Consider the following 17,342-nt stretch of genomic DNA (forward strand, 5'->3'; position numbering starts at 1 on the left):
TCCCCAATATGACTAATAGAGAAGAAACCAAACCACCTTGGGTTGAGGTTTCTGCTTCTGCTTTTCCTACTTAGGATAGGGTGGTTTGCTATTCCTCATCCCCACCTCCAGCCCCACCCCGCATTGCCCATCTGTTTCTCCTCACTTTCAGCTGACTTAGCCTCCCTCTGTGATTTCTAGTGCTCTTCTAATTATTCTATCTTCGAGACAGAGATTATCTCTTCTTTTTTTCCTTGACTGTTCTCATCCATTGCACAATCCAGAGGCTGCTGCTTCTCCATCATCTTCAGGTACCAACCATCCTATAGAGAGCAGTTTGTTGGCCTCCAAAAAACCAGAAGCGTTTAAATGGAATAGAATCTGTGCTTTCATCTTGGCTTTAAAAAAAAATCTAACAACATTGGGACATCCTTATCATAACAGTGACCTCATTAGGGGATGTGCTCTAATTTGTTATTGAAGCCAGCATGCACTTGGCTTTCTTCTTTTACCTACTTTCACCCTTTGGAAACCTTGTTTCTAAGAACTTTATTGAAATCCAGGCATATAATTTTAGTTTGTTACTTCAAAGAGAATTTTTGTCAGCCTAACTAGAATAAAACCAGTTTTTTAAACCTTATGAAATAAAGCTATAAAGAAAACACTTTAACTCATAAACTTAATCAGTAATCACTTATTTATATAGTTTATACATGTGCTCTTTCCATTCCAGTAAGACTACATTTGTATCTGTTTTTTTCTATAAAATCATGATACATGAATTGCTGATCTTTGTTTAACACATTAACCATAAAAATAAACATATCTGTGTCATCAAGATAACTCAATTTCCAAGCCAGATGACCTGAGATTGATTCCTGGGACCCACATGGTAAAAAGAGAGAAATGACTCCCATGGGTTGTCCTTTGTACACACACACACACACACACACACACACACACACACACACAGGCGCGCTTACACACTGTGGCACATGTGCACCCACACACAAGTACGCATACACATACACACATTTCTAAGACATTAAAATGGCCATTATTATGTTTTTCATAAAATATACTATATATTATTTCAATAACTAAAATATTATATTTCACGTTCTCTTCTTTTATTAACCTAATAAAAATTGCATAAAAATAATGCCATTGTTAACTCTATCATTGATTTGCTGATCTCATATGAAACTATTCTCCAGCCCCTTTGAGTATGATGTTTTTCAGACATGGACAGATTTAGTTTTGTTTTAATAGTGTGTATTCCATTCCTGATTGATTGACACAGCAGAGTTTTGGGGATTTAACAGAGTATATACCAGAATTCTTATTTGTTCTAAAAGTTATTGTTCATATCTCCTAAAATTGTGTTTCCTTAGCTCATTTTTAAAACACTTCCCTTTTATACTTTAACAAGAACTGTTCGGTGACTTCCACTATGATTCATTTGACCCAAGATCAATTGTAATATGTAGTAGGTGCTTTTGAAAGGCTTCAAGCACAAGGCTGCTCAGCAGGTACCCCTTTCCATTCCGTTATGGATGCAATAACAATAAACACAAAGTTTTTAAAAAGATAGAAGTCTATACACTGAAGTGTACACTCTGGGATGGTGTATACATGAATTGTCAATTGATAAGAATAACATTGAAGCCAGGTGTGATGACCCATGCCTTTGATCCCAGCACTCAGGAGGCAGGTAGATCTATAAGTTCAAGGCCAGCTTGGTCTACAAAACAAGTTCCAGGACAGCCAGGGTTGTTACACAGAGAAACCCTGTCTTGAAAAACCAAAAATAAATAAATAAAATAAACAAAAACATTGAATCCCTCTTTCTTAGGAGAACCACTCTACTTTTTTCACTTATGTTTTATTTGTCTAGGTGGGGTAAAACCTTGCGCTTTAAACTGCCTGGCTGAAGGTTACAATTTCTACACTGAGCGGGCCCCTGCAGTCATAGATGGAACCCAGTGCAATGCTGACTCCCTGGATATCTGTATCAATGGAGAATGCAAGGTGCCTCAGATTTGACTTCTCTTGGCTGGGGTCTTTAAGAACTTTGTCTTATTCTCAGATAGTAACTTGTGTTGATTTCTATGTTCAATTTTTTAAAACTACATTTTAGATAAATTCAATGACAGTGAAGAGCAACAGTACAGTGTGCATGCACACACACACACACACACACACACACACACACACACACACACACACAAACACAAACACACCAGAATGACCCATTCATATTACAAAACCATGCAAAAGGTGATTTCTTCTGGAATTTTAATGATATTTATAATAATTGCCAAGGGTATACATTTTTTTGTCTTTCATTTACATTATCCTCCTGTTTGGCTTATATGTAAAATAATAGAAAAAGAGAGGGAATAGGAATTCAACTCTTCTTCATGTGGCTACCATATGTTCTTACTGGAAGACTTTATATATTTCATAGTGTAATTTTTTTCTCAAAGTGTGAAATAGCTATGTTCCACCTACTTTATCTCCGTTTGAGGCGTTATGATGGTTTTCGTTACACAGTCAGTCTTATTAAAGCATTTACTTTAGCATCAACCAGATGACTTGGAAAGGAGAGGATCACATTCATGGATCTTATCGTAATAAGAAAAGCCACAAAACCACTGTTCTCATAACTTGTTTTGCTTGTTTTACTCTGAAGAGAAGCACATTGTTAAGTGATGCAAACTGAGAAAGAGGAGATAAAACCAGTGTTTTGCTTAGCTTCAAAATCTCCAAGTTCCTTTCGATAACCTGCCTCTAGATCCGATGATCCAGTTAATGCGCGCGCGTGTGTGTGTGTGTGTGTGTGTGTGTGTGTGTGTGTGTGTCTGTGTGCGTGCTTTGTGTTTGTGTAAGTGTGTATGTGTGCATGTAAAGAGAAAAAGAGAGATTTGTGTATACTTGTGTGTATTTGTATAGGTATCTTATCTTCTTAAAGTAAAACACATTTTATAACAGTTTTTTAGATAATAAGATATAATTACAGTTTTATTTAAAAATTGTATTTTGTATCTATGGCTAAATTACAGCTATACAAATTCAGGTACCAAAATATATGCCATATATGTTAAAAGTCCTTATTTTTGTAATTAAACACAAAATTAAAAGGTGAAATTTTAGCTTCTTAAATTGCATGCTTACATCTCCTTTGTGTTTATGCCAATTTGATTCCCAAACAAGAAACATGTATTCATTTTTTAAAAATTTACTCAGGTATTAACTTCATAATTAGCATCTAGCACTAACAATTACCTGAACGAAGCCATGGTTTAGGAAGGACAGACAGTAGGGTTCAGTGGGACCCTCTATTATATCTCTGCAGAGGATGAGCTCATGGGACCCTCTCTCTTATATCCCTGCAGAGGATGAGCTCATGGGACCCTCTATTATAACCCTGCAGGGGATGAGCTCATGGGACCCTCTATTATAACCCTGCAGGGGATGAACTCAGTGGGACCCTTTATTACATCCCTGCAGAGGATGAGCTCATGGGACCCTCTATTATATCCCTGCAGAGGATGAGCTCAGGGGGCCCCTCTGTTGTAGTCCTATAGAGGACCATGAATCATCTTTCCTAGTTCTTTAATTTCTAGACTAGAGGTGAAAGAAAGAGTCCATTACTAATAAATTATAATATTTTAAAGGATTAGAACAAGTATCTATCAATCAAAGAGAAATCGAGGTTAGAAATAGTCATGTATCTAGGAAATCAATTTTCTTTTTTGTTTAGGCATTTAGAAATATTAGCTGTACTTACTAGAGAATGACATTAAATGGGAAAATATTTCTTATTTTGATTTCCTTTACTGGAAATACAAGTAAATAACTAAGTTCTATGTATTTGATTAGCTATGGTTCCAAGAACCTCCCTTTTTGACCCACTGAATATTCTCTGTTTTCAGCATGTAGGTTGTGATAATATTTTGGGATCTGATGCTAGGGAAGATAGGTGCCGAGTCTGTGGTGGGGACGGAAGTACCTGTGATGCCATTGAAGGCTTCTTCAATGACTCATTGCCCAGAGGAGGTGAGTATGGAGAGAACTCTTCCTCTGGTGACCTGCAGTAGTAAAGACTCTTGCTTTGCCTTTCCTACCTACTGAAAACTTCCTTGATGTAGGCCAGCAGTGTCTTTTCCCCAGACGGTGGTTCTTTCAGTCTCTTACATGTTAAATGTGGTTTCATGAAGATATTTTAAAGAATGTTAATTTACTTCAGTTAGCCTTTCTGTGAGGAGGGTTTGTTGAGGACTGAAAATAAGCTTTTGACCATGCTAGGCAAACTACACCTCCAGCCCTACATTTTTCTTTAACATAGGATCTCACTTAAATTACCCTATCTGGCTTTGAATTCCCAGGCATTAGTGATCCTTTTCTCTCAGCCTCATTGGGTAGCTATGACTGTAGGTGACACTACCACTTCCAACTTGCCATGTTTCTTTAAACTGTGATAACCCACAGAGCACTGGTGTGAGGAGAGCATGTTGAGAAAAGAAAGGTGGAACAATACTACACATGTTAAGGTTGTAAAATACCTTGAGATGATTGTAGGAAAAAACAAGTAGGCAGATGCAGGCAGATGTCTATGAGTTCATGGCCAGCCTGGTCTAACATAGTGAGTTCCAGGCCAGCCAAGGACTACATGGTCATAGTCTATCTCAAGCGCCCTCCCATCCCCCAATCAAACATTTTTTCGCTTCATAGACCCACTGGAAATTTGTTCTTATTTTTCAATTATGAAGTACAAAGTCAAAGAAGAAATGAAGGAATAAACCCCATTGCGAATATTAGGTGACTGCTAAGCACTCATTTTTAGTTGGCTGCTTATTGCGGGCAATCTTCTGTATTCCAGGTTATATGGAAGTGGTGCAGATACCAAGAGGTTCTGTTCATATTGAAGTACGAGAAGTTTCCATGTCAAAAAATTACATTGGTAAGTTATTTTGCTAATTTGTTTTTAATGAATGATGTGAAAGACCTAATACTGAAAAAAAGATGTTTCAAGACGCGTCCATATACATACAAGCTTATTGAAGTATAGCTTGCATTGAGTATAATACATAATGATAACTATATCATTTGAATATTATTAATGATCATATAAATGCTACAACCAAAGTAGAAAACATTTCCATGGTTCTAAAATTCATTCCTTTTTGCAGTTAAATTCCTTTCACGCCTCTTTAGAGGTTAATTCTATTAGTCCTAACCTTGGTCTCAGACAAACATTGATCTAATTTTAATTTAATTTTTACTTTTCATATATGTGTGGTATACATGTATTTATATGCATGTTATAGTAATGTTAATATATTTGTTCAATTGTTGATGGATATTTGAGACGTATTGATAGTCTTTTACTATTACAAATAAAGCTTCTGTGTGTGTGTGCAGGTACATGTCATTATCTCAAAGATATAACTACACTCCATGTTCATTACAGAATTATCTAAAACAGCCTGAGATCTGAACCCAGTTCCTCTGCAAAAGTAGTACATGCTTTTAACACTTGAGCTACCTCCCTTTGTTTTATTTATTTATTTATCTATTTATAATTTAATTTGATTTTACATATCAGCTACGGATTCCTTTGTCCTCCCCCTCCCCCCCCCCAGCCTTCCCGGTCTCAGCACCTGGGTTGGGGATCAGACACCTTCTTCTTGGGTCTGGGGGTACTGCACTCCATTCAAAGACCCATACATAACACACATATATACATAATTAAAAATGGAAAAGGACAATATGGCTGCTTAAGCAAGACTTGAACAATGACATGCCAACACAGGTGGAAGAAATCACCAAGGCCTTACTCTTAGATTAAGAGCTACAAGCAATTAAAAGCTGCTAAGAGAGGGAGAATTCATCTTTCCCATAGATGGGTACACTAAATGATCATCTAATCCCAAGTGGTCAGCCCTAAAATATATACATAAAGCAACGCTAAACAGACTCAGCAAGTTGCATTTATATATTTATTTGTGTATACATATATATATATGTAACAATAATAATAATTAAATAATAAGAGTCTATGAATTTGAGAGGAAGTGGGGGACATGGGAGGGGTTGAAAGGAAGTGTGGGGGGAATTATGTAATTATATTTTAATTTTAAAAATTGGAAAAAAAGAAAGATAAAGCAAGGAAATCCTCCTGTGACATGAACAAACCCAAAAGACATTTTGCAAAATGACATAAACCAGACATAGACCTAGATAGCACATGACATCATTTATATGTACACTCTAAAAATCTCATTGAAAACGTGGCTGATTACAGTGGGTCTTGGAAGGAGAGTAACAGACGGAGAGATGGAGAATGTTGGTCAACAATATAAAGTCAGTTATATGATGAATAAATCCTAGAACTATAACATACTGTGTCTAATAAGAATGTACTGTTGTGTGACACTGTCCCTGGGAAGGTGTGAACAAACATCCACTCTACAGGTAGGAAACAGAAGACAGGCCAAAGACGGACACTACCAAAGCCCAACTTGGTGACCAGTTTCATCAGGGTTACTTATAGGAATAGGGGTGAGCCCATCCCAGCATGGATGGCAGTTCACAAAAGCTGGGAACCCAGAGCACACTGTACAGCCTACAGGCAGCTCAATAGCTTGGACAGTGTCCTTTTCCAGTGGCTCAGTTGGTCTTATTTCTTCTAGGAAGTCTGGTAGTCTCTGCTATTTTTAGGATGATTGGCTGGTCTCTGCCTCTTCCAGGCAGCTAGCCTGAGTCTTCTTTATGCCTTGGCTCATCTGAGAGCAACTCAGCAGGCTTACAGTTTATGTGGACTTGAGGAAGGAGGACTGCTCAGTTTCAGGGACTTTTGAAGCTACTGGGGTGTTTACTTCCTGATTTAAAGAGCTTCCCAGAGTATTTCTCTCCCTTTAGAACATCTTATTGCTTTACCTTCCTATAAACATCCTGTTGTGAGAAGTTTCCTTCTGGAAAGTTTCAATTTCAGGAAACTTCTACACAACAATTGTATGCTTGAAATTCCCTACGAGAACACACAGTCATCTCACCACACTCAAAAATACTAACTAGGCAGTGGTCATTTCACAGTGTATGTCAGGTCATCACATTGTAAACCTTAAATTCCTCAACTTTTCAGTTTTACACTAATATACCCAGGGGAAAAAAAAGAGAAATGTATGCTCGTATTCTAAAATGGATGCATGTCATTCCAAAGAATTCCAGTTCTTCATGTTCTTATCAATACTTGATGAGATAGTCTTTACCCATATGGAAATCATTTGTTTCGCTTTGTTTTGGGAGGTCTCACCCTGTAGTCCTAGCTGTTCATAACTCACTATGTAGACCAGACTGGCCTAGAACTCAGAGACCCACCTGCTTCTGCCTCCCAGGTGCTGAGATTAAAAGCATGAACCATCACACTAGGCTAGATACCTTCTTTCATGAAGTATCTAACAAGTATATTAGCTACTTTTACCCTTTGTTTTTATTTTGTTTTGTTTGGGGGTGGGGGCGTCAGGGTCTTGCTGTGTAGCCCAGGTTAATATGAACATTGCTGTGTAGCCTAAACTGGATTGAATTTGTGATCCTCTTACCTCAGGTAAAAATGTGCTTGAATTAGGTGTTCTGCATATACTCTGGATGGAAATCTTTCAGATATATGTTGTATGAATATTTTCTCCTAGTGTGTGTTTTGCTTATTCTTTTTAGGTAATATATTTTAATTTTTGTTGAGAGCTAATTTATTAAACTCTTACGATTTCCATTCATGTCCTATCTTAGAATTGTGTTTGGTAAGGTTGTAAACATTCTCTTCAATATTCTTCAAGAAGTGGTTGTAGTATATGCTGCTGTAGTCTGAACAAGAAGTGATAGCTTTAAGGGACTGTGGGTGTAGCTCAGAGTTAGAGTGGATGCTTACCATGCACAGGGCCCTCAGCTGAATCCCCATCACCAAAAAGCAAGAACAAAATAAAGAATAGTTTTCACTTTTGCATGAAACACATAGCCCATTTCAATTAGTTTGTATAGAAGGAGTAAAGGAAGGCTTGAGATGCCATCTTCCCCATATAGATACTGAACTTCTATAGCACCATGTGTTGGAAAGCATGCCATCTCCTCTGTTGGATTATGGTGATGCCTTTGTTACATGTCAACTGAACACACAGGTCTGTTGTTGGCTGTTTCTCTTCCTGACTTTTGATCTGTGTGTCTATCCTTAAACCAAAGGCATGATAGAGGATAGAGGAGACTTTCCCTCAGGACTGAAAGCCACAGGCATTAAATCTCAAATATGTGCCACTTTTTCAAAATTATTTTGTTTTTCTACCTCAGTTGTATAGAGTTAATATCTTAAATATATTTTATCAGTACCTATGAGATACACCTCTATGTTTGTTTTAGTCTTCTTTAGATTACTTTCTTTGATATTTTAGTGCATAGGTTTTGTACATGTTTTATGACATTTATTACTATTCTCTTCTGAGAGATCAGAGGTAGAATCAAATCTAGGGCCTTGTACATGCTGGGCAAGTGCTCTACCCGTGACCTACATCCCACCTCTTGATTTTCTTCTTTGCAATGATGTTACAAATGATATTCATATTTTCAATTTTATTTTCCAATTTAAATTATTATCATTATGTAACTCAATTTTTAAGATAAATTCTTACTATTTTTAGTTATGTATATGTGTGTGTGTATCTGTGTGTAGGTATGTGCATGTGAGTAGCTTCAGTTCCTCTGAAGCTAGAGTTACAGACAGTTGTGAGCCAGCATACACAGATGATAGGAAGTGAGCTTAGGTTCTCTGTAAGAGTGGCATTAGCCCTTAACTGTATCTTTCCAGCCCCCAACTAGGTTTTTTTTTTTTTATACATCCCTTCTGTTTTGAGACCTAATTACAATTATTTGCTGCTTTTAGTAGAGCTTTTATGTTCTGGGTTTTTTATGGTTTTGTTGTTGTTGTTTTTTACATAGATCACCATGTCAACCTTGAACAAAGACAGTTTCCCTTTTTATTTACAATCTTTATTACTATTAGTCTTTTCCATGTGGTACAAAGCTACATAGAAATGAGGATGCCCAATATCCCTTTATTAATCCAATCTTAAGAGAAAATGTTCAGTTTTTAACCAGTAAATATAATGTTAGCTAGGAGTTTATGTAGATGGCGCTTTATCAAGTTAAGGGTACTTTGTTCTGAGGATTTTAGTCATCTATGGGTATTGAAGTTCTCTGAATCTATTGATATGATTGTATGGGGTTTATCTACTATTAATGTAATAAAGACATTGGTTGATTTGGGATTTTAAATCTATCTAGTATTCTTGGAATAAAAATATCACTTTATCATAATGTATCATCCTAATTATATCAATGGAACTGATTTTTTAATATTTTTGAGGATATTTAAACCCATGTTCATAAGGAATATTAGTCTCTTATCTTTTCTTGTCATACCTTTATTGATATAAAGCTGACTCTATAAAATGAGTTGAGAAACACTTCTTTCCTGTCTGTTTTCCTCAGTGAACGTAGGGGAAATGGATATTATGTTTAATGTTGGATAGGCTTCAACTGTAAAACTCGTTGGGCTTCAGTTTTCTTTATGGGAAGTTTTTATTGAGAAAATGTGTTTCTGTAATTATAAAGTTTTCCAACTTATTGACATAATATTATATATAATATTGCTTTATTATTCTTTAGATGTCTGTAAACAAATAGGCATCATTCTTTTCATTCTCTAGACTACTAACTTGTATCTTTTATTTCTTTTTCTTGATCACTCTAGTGAAGGGTTTATTCATTTTATTGATCTTTTCAAAGATCAAGATTATGGCTTAAATGTTTTTGTCTATTTTCCATGACCACCATTCTTACTCTTCTGTTTATTAATGCCATTTTTAGTTACTTTGTTTTAATTTGTTATTTTCTGTAGCTCCTCAATATAAAAATGTAGATTGTTGTTTTTTCTACTATAAAATGAATGTTTTTCACTTTAAATTTCTCTAACTTTTTAAATTGCATGTTATCATTATTTTAAATGCCATATTGTCATTATCACTTGTTTTTAAATGTTACTTATCTTTATACAGAAATTACTCATTTTCTAAATATCTACAGCCTTTCCAGATATGTTTCATTATTGATTTCTAGTTAAGTCCTATATATATAGACAGCATGTCCTAGATATTTTTTGAGGTGGATTGTGTGTGTGTGTGTGTGTGTGTGTGTGTGTGTGTGTGTGTGTGTGTGTGTGTGTATGTGTGTCTATTTATCATTGAGGTGCTTTTGTGGCTCATCACATGTGCACTTGAGCAGAATGTATGCTGTAGTGTTACTGAGTTTAGTATTCCATAAATTTAGTCAACTAGATTACAACAGTTGAATGGCTTTGTCCAGTCTTCTGTATTTGTATTCTCCGCCTTCTTGTTTAAGTAGTTGTTGTAAGAATCTACTTCATTCACTTCTGCCCTTCAGTTAATTATGTCTTTCAATCTACTGATTTGGAGTTTGGCTTGTTCTCACTTTTCCAAGGTCCAAAGGTGTATTATGGAGCTTTTTTATTTGAGATCTCTCTGATTTCTTAGTGTAGACACTTAGAACTCCAAGCTTCCCTCTTTGTACTATTTTCATTGTATCCCAAAGTTTTTGGTATGTTGTGTCTTCATTATCATTTGATTCCAGAGATATGTTTGTTGCTGTTTCTTCTTGATTTTTTCAATGATCCATTCATTGCCCAATACTGTGTTGTTTGATCACCATAAGTTTATTTTTGTTCCATAATTCTTACTGTTGATTTGTAGCCTTAATCCACTGTGATCAAATAGAATAAAATGAATTACTCACTTGGTGAATTATTTCAAGTGTTCTATATTTACTACAACTATTTTGTGTGTAATATATGATCTATTTTAGAGAAAGGTTCTGTGGGCTGCTGAGAATGTATATCATACAGTTTTTGAATGGAATATCTATAGATGTTTTTTGAGATTATTTTTTTAAGATATCATTTAATCCTATTATTTCTCTATCTGGTGGCACTGAGATGGTCTATTAGTTGGTGAGAGTGGGATATAAAAGTCGCTGCACTACTATTGTGACTGGGTTAATTTGTGTCTTTACATCTAGTGGTTTGTGTTTCATGAAATTAAGTTTACCTATGTTCAATTTATATATGTTTAGAATTGTAATGTCTTCTTATTGGATTGATCCCTGTGATGGTTTATTGATTAGTTTGACAGGATCTATAACCATCTAGGAGAAAAGCCACTGGACACACTCATGAATGATTATCTTCCTTAGATTAGCCTCTAGCAAGTCCCATGAGGGATTATCTTGATTAGATTAATTGAGATGGGAAGAACTACTGTAAATGTGGGCAGTACCATTGCATGGGCTGGAATCCTTGACTGAGTAAAAAATGAAAGCCAGCTGAGCAGTCATGTACCCTCAGTCATGTCTGCTTCCTAACTGAGGATGCTGTGTTTCCAGACATCTCGTGATCCTACCACGTGGTTTCTCTTTCATGATGCACTGTTCACTAGAACTGTGAGCCAAGATAAACCCTCCTTTAAAGTTCCTTCCTACCAGATACTTTATGACCATACCAAGACAAGTAACTGATGCAGTCTGAATGAAGGGATCTTCTTATTCTCTTTAGATTACTTTTGGTTTGAGGTTGATTCTGTCAGATTAGAATAGTGATACCTGCTATTTCCTAATTTTAATCTGTTTGCAATATTTTTTCCATTCTTTCACCCTAAACTAGTATCTGTCTTTGATGGTGGGTGTGTTTCTTACAGGCACAAAATAGATGGTTCCTTTTTTTATCCAATCTTTTGTTTTCTGTCTTTTGATTGGGAAATTAAGACCATTAGTGTGCACTGTTATTGAAAGATGTATATTAATTCCTGCCATTCTGTTGATGTTGTATGTTTGGTCTTTTCTTATTCCTCATTTGCTTAACTGCTGTTCTAGCACCATTTACTCCTCCACCCCTTAGCCTCTTTGACATGCTTCTCATTCTTTTCAGTCTAAAGAATTACTTCCAGTATCTTCTGTTGGGTGGCTTAGTGGTCATAAACTCCTGTAGCCTGCTTTTATCATGGAATGTTTCTTTCTCCCCACAGCATGACATATAGTTTTGCCAAGTATCACAATCTGGTTTAACAGCTGTAATCTTTCCAAATTTGAAATACACAATTCCAAGCCCTTCTTACTTTTCAAAGCTTCCACTAAAAACTCAGCTGTTTTGGTAGACCTTCATTTATATGTACCTTGGTGTTTCTCTCTTGCAGCTTTCAATACACTTTCATTTTTCTAGGTATTTAGTGTTTGACGATGGCATGGTGTGTGTGAGGAGTTTCTTTTCTGCAGCTCTTTGGTCTTCTGCATGCTTCTTACATCTAGATGGACTTCTTTTTTCCTAGATGTGGGAAATACTCTGCTATGATTGTGTTGAAAATATTTTCATGTCTTTGATATGTAGTTCTCCTTCCATGTCCCTACTTCAAAGATTTAGTGTTCTTATAATATCACAAAGATCTTTGCACTTTCCATTCATACATTTTTTTTTTTTTTTGGTTTTTTTCGAGACAGGGTTTCTCTGTGTAGCTTTGCGCCTTTCCTGGAACTCGCTTTGGAGACCAGGCTGGCCTCGAACTCACAGAGATCCGCCTGGCTCTGCCTCCCGAGTGCTGGGATTAAAGGTGTGCGCCACCACCGCCCGGCTCATACATTTTTTTAAAAGTATCCATGCTCTTGACTGAATGTACCCATTCCTCCACTTTGTCATCAGCTCTTCTAGCCTGTTTCCCCCGTGTTCTGTTCTCTTTATTGGTGAAGCTTTACACTGAACTCTTTATTTGATCCACTGATTTTTTTTCACCTCTAACATTTCAATTTGGTTTTTCATCTATATTTTACCTTCCATTTTTATATTGTATGTCGGCTTTTTTTCTTCATTCAACTGTTTACTCATATTCTCATTCATTTCTTTGAGCATGTTTATAGTCATTCTTTTGAATTTTTTTCTGGAATTTTATGTAGATATTTCTCATTTGGGGCCATTATCTGGATTGATAGTTTTTGGAGGAGACAAGTTATCTTTGTTTTTCATATTATTTGTGTTCTTGTGTTGAGATTTGCATATCAGGAGTTGGATTTGGGGAGTTTGTTTACTTGTTTGTTTGTTTGGTATTGGTCACCTTTCTTTCACTGGGAGTGTTTGCAGTGTCATAGGATTGTAGTGTGGTTGGAGTGTCATTTCCTGCTCAACCCCCAGTCCTCCCCTGAGATGAATACTGACTGAAATATAGACACTACCTAGGAATAAATTCCCTGGTTGCTGTGTTCTACTATCAGGTGTCTCTCATGTTTCTTTTCTGGTTCCTAGAAGACAGTCTTGCTGCTAGGAATTCCTCTGCAAAAGGCAGTGTTTTTCCTGCATCTCTATTTCTGAGGACTGCTCTGGACTCGTGTCTGAGTTTGGCTCTGGATCCTACTCCTGATCTGGCTCTGGCCTGATGCCTGGAAATGAAAATGGGTTCCTACCTTTAAGAATATGTTTCTCACACAGTTGTGTTGAGCTAAGTGAGTGGTTTGGTGTTCCCTCTGCATAGCTGCTCTTGGCTAAGCTAAGGGCCACATGAAGTTCATTTATAGAGACAATTGGGGCTAATTAGTGGGTGAAATCGCTGAGGTGAACCTGGCTTTGCTAGGTGACTTGTGGTCTCTGGTTTCATGATTGATTGGTCAATGCATGCAATTGGATAGATGTGGATCAGCTGCCAAGTGTAGCATGTCATCTCTGATCTCAGGATGGGTTCATGATGTGAGCAGGCATTATTTTATTATTTAAAATCAGTATACAAATTAGTATAACATGCTTCCTCATGGTATTCTCAAACAAACTTAGTTTTGGTTGTTCCCTCAATACTCTATCCTCTCTCCCATCTTCCTGCCCCATCTCCAGACTTGTATCTGTCTACCCTTTAAACTTTCATGTCATGTGGTAAATCTTTTTCCCCATCATTTTCTATATGTAGGTACCTCTATATTTAAAATTATGCTTTTCCATAGCTCTTGTGCACACACTCTCTCTCTCACACACACTACTAAATTAAAATAATTGAAAACTTTAAAATGTGGCTGGTGAGATGGTTCAGTATACAACAGCACTTGCCATGTGAGCCTGACAGCTTGAGTTCAGTCCCTGGATCCCACAATGTAAAGAGAGAACCATCTCCTAAAAGTTGCCCTGTGACCGCGCCCCCCCTCCCCATCATGTGCCATGGCATACCTGTGCTGGCAATCACATGCTCACACACGTACTAATGGTAAGTTCCATTTAAGTCAGGCCTTTTATATATTACATGTGTCTTGGTGTTGCTCTACTACTGTATCTAACAGTCTGTCTTTTAAAACTATAACCTCTGGATATATATTGGGGTTTCTAGTAAACATTTTCTGAAAAGGACCAGACAATGAAAATATTCAGCTTTGTGGACATACAGGCTCTGGCAAAGCTATTCAGTTCTGCCTTTCTAATAAGAGGGTAGACATAGAAGTAGGTAGGTGAATGGATATGACTACATTTCAATAAAACTCCATGTAAAATTAGATGGTTTTCCATGGTTTGTCTTCTTCTGGTTTAGATAATTTGTATTTAACATAGCTGCCAATATCATTGGTTTAAGCCTTCCATCTTGCTATTTATATACTTGTCCTATGTGGTTTTTTAACCTAGTGCATATTATAGAAAGGAAGGGCAGGAGGGGGGGCTAAAGGGGAGGGGGTGTGAAGCAGAGAGAGGCAGAGAGGAACAGAACACTACTGGAAGGAACACCTGAAAATGGGGATTGTAAAATTACAAAAAGAAAATCAAAACCAAGTAGTGCTTCAATCTGGTTGAAATTGGATAGGTGCGGTCCGCCTGTAGTCTGGGCCTGAAGCACCTTGAGGAGGACTGAGTGTGGAAAGTAAGCCTGCATTACCTCATGAGACCCTGTTTTATAGAGGCAGGAGAGAGGAGCCGGGGTGGGGGGTTGAGGGTTGGGGGAAGAGAGAGAGACAGACTGAGAGAAGGCTGACGTAGTCTTCTGTAAGAGTCTGATTAGCCATGGGGGAGGTGAGTGAATCTTTACAGCAGTAGCTGACGACAGGGAAGTGCCAACCTACTTGCTGGGCGATGGGAGGACAAAATGTCCTAGAGAGCAGACTGCACGCCCTGGTCCTCTAGTACCTTCGTGCTGCTGCTGCTGCCTCAGTCAAGCTGATGGTTTTCTCACTAATTTAGTTTTGAGATTTGTAGAGAGGTGCTGAAACACCACTTTGACATGTACACGTTTAAACCACATATTTTCTCTAACAGCTTTCTAAAAGTTATGCATATGTGTGTGCATATCTATAGATCTTTTCCTTCGTAGATTTTTAAAGAAGCATCAGATGGAAAGTTGTGTTCATGCTGAGCAAGTGCTCTGAGCTAGGTATTCTTTGTATATAATATAGTTTCTGAGATCCTTGTCATGCTTAGGCACATTTCACAGACCTTAATGTTACAAGAAAATAAAGTCCCCTCTTACTTTTTTCTGGCACTGAGTGATTTAACTATATTTATTTTTAAATATTTATCCATCTGGCATTTATTTATCCTTTTTCTTTTAACCTTGTCTCTTATTGAGATGAAGTCCATATTACATAAGATTCAGCATTTAGAACAACAGTTCTTAACCTGTGGGTCATGAACCCATTGGGAGTCATGCATTAGATATCCTGCATATCAGATATTTACATTACAAGTCATAACAGTAGCAAAATTATGGTTATGAAGTAGTAACAAGAATAATTTTATGGTTGGGGGTCACCACAACATGAGGGTCGCAGCATTGGGAAGGTTGAGAAACACTGATTTAAAGTGAACAGTCGCCGGGCGGTGGTGGCGCACGCCTTTAATCCCAGCACTCGGGAGGCAGAGCCAGGCAGATCTCTGTGAGTTCGAGGCCAGCCTGGACTACCAAGTGAGTTCCAGGAAAGGCGCAAAGCTACACAGAGAAACCCTGTCTCGAAAAACCAAAAAAAAAAAAAAAAAATAAAGTGAACAGTTAGCATCATTTAGTACATTTCAAACATTTTCAGACCCAAAAGGAAACCTTTCATGCATTAAGCATTCCCCTCCCCTTTTCCTTACTCCTGCAGTCCTCGCTACCACCCTGCTATCTATGGATTGGTACCCACTCTGTATATATCAGAGAAAGGAAGCACATAAACACTTGGAATAATACTTTTGAGGTCCACTACAATATAGTAGGCATTAATACTTCATTTTTTAATGTCTGTATAATATTCTGTTATATTGCCTGTACTACAAGTTATTTTTGCATTCATCCATTGATAAATGTTTGGAAATCGGAACTATTGACATAATGTGTACAAGCATTTGAGTATGAAAGTGCTTTAGATTGTTCCAGATAGCTGCATAGGGTATTCTTAAGAATGAGATATTAGCTCACTACTTTTCCCCCCAAACACTAGTCTTTTGTCTTAGTCCTGTATCTTTTTTACATTTCTAATTTATGATGCATCCTTTGTAGTAATATTGTTCTAGTATCATTCTGTTGTTATGACAAAAACCTTAATCAAAGCAACTTAGGGAAAGAATGGGTTTATTTGGCTTACATTCCAGATCACAGTCCATCACTGAGAGAACTAGGGCGGGCTTAAATAGGAACCTAAAGCAGAAATCATAGAGGATGCTGCTTGCTGACTTCTCACTGACTCATGCGTAACTAGCTCTCTTATACAGCTTAGACTCAGCTGCCTAGAAAATGGTTGAACCTTACTACATAAATTAATAATCAAGACAATCCCCCATACATATACTACCACGATAAGCTGATCTGGGTAATCTCTCAGTCCAGACTCCCTTCTCAAGAGACTCCTAGCCTTGTCAAGTAAACATTTAAAGCTAAGTAGGATGGACCTCGGGTGAATATCTGTAGCTCAGGTGCACACCACGCCAGCCAGAAAAACAGATAGGTGAACTCAGGCAGACTCACTGCTGGACCAGACGCCACACTGACCACCAGAACTCCAGATAGGCAGCCCACCTGTGGACCTCCTCCACTCTCTCAGTCACACACACACACACACACACACACACACACACACACACACAATCCCCAGTCTCCAATCCCTTCCACATCACCGTGTCCCACCTCGCCCCCAACTTGGGTGGAAGCCCTCTGCTGGACCAAAGGCCACACTAGTTGACAAAAGTCCAGCCCCCAATTCAGAAGGAGACTCCCTACTGGACCAGAGATCACAAATCCAGGCTGCAAAGACCAGAC

General features: G+C 37.5%; 1 protein-coding gene across 7 annotated transcripts in view; it reads left to right on the top strand.

Moving 5' to 3' along the window:
- Adamts6 (ADAM metallopeptidase with thrombospondin type 1 motif 6) overlaps positions 1 to 17,342 on the top strand; it is a 229,766-nt gene that overhangs the window by 155,044 nt on the left and 57,380 nt on the right. For all 7 annotated transcript variants that reach the window (XR_008219495.1, XM_052743224.1, XM_052743225.1 and 4 more), the window contains 3 exons: positions 1,877 to 2,010; positions 3,918 to 4,041; positions 4,865 to 4,945. Coding sequence is in view for 6 of the 7 variants with exons in the window: in XM_052743224.1 (XP_052599184.1) it covers positions 1,877 to 2,010; positions 3,918 to 4,041; positions 4,865 to 4,945 (339 nt within the window). In the remaining variant the exon portion in view is untranslated. The remainder of the gene's footprint in view (positions 1 to 1,876; positions 2,011 to 3,917; positions 4,042 to 4,864; positions 4,946 to 17,342) is intronic.

Source organism: Peromyscus californicus, unplaced genomic scaffold, assembly GCF_007827085.1.
Source record: "Peromyscus californicus insignis strain IS unplaced genomic scaffold, ASM782708v3 Scaffold_18__1_contigs__length_77618521, whole genome shotgun sequence".
NCBI classification, from domain to species: domain Eukaryota; kingdom Metazoa; phylum Chordata; class Mammalia; order Rodentia; family Cricetidae; genus Peromyscus; species Peromyscus californicus.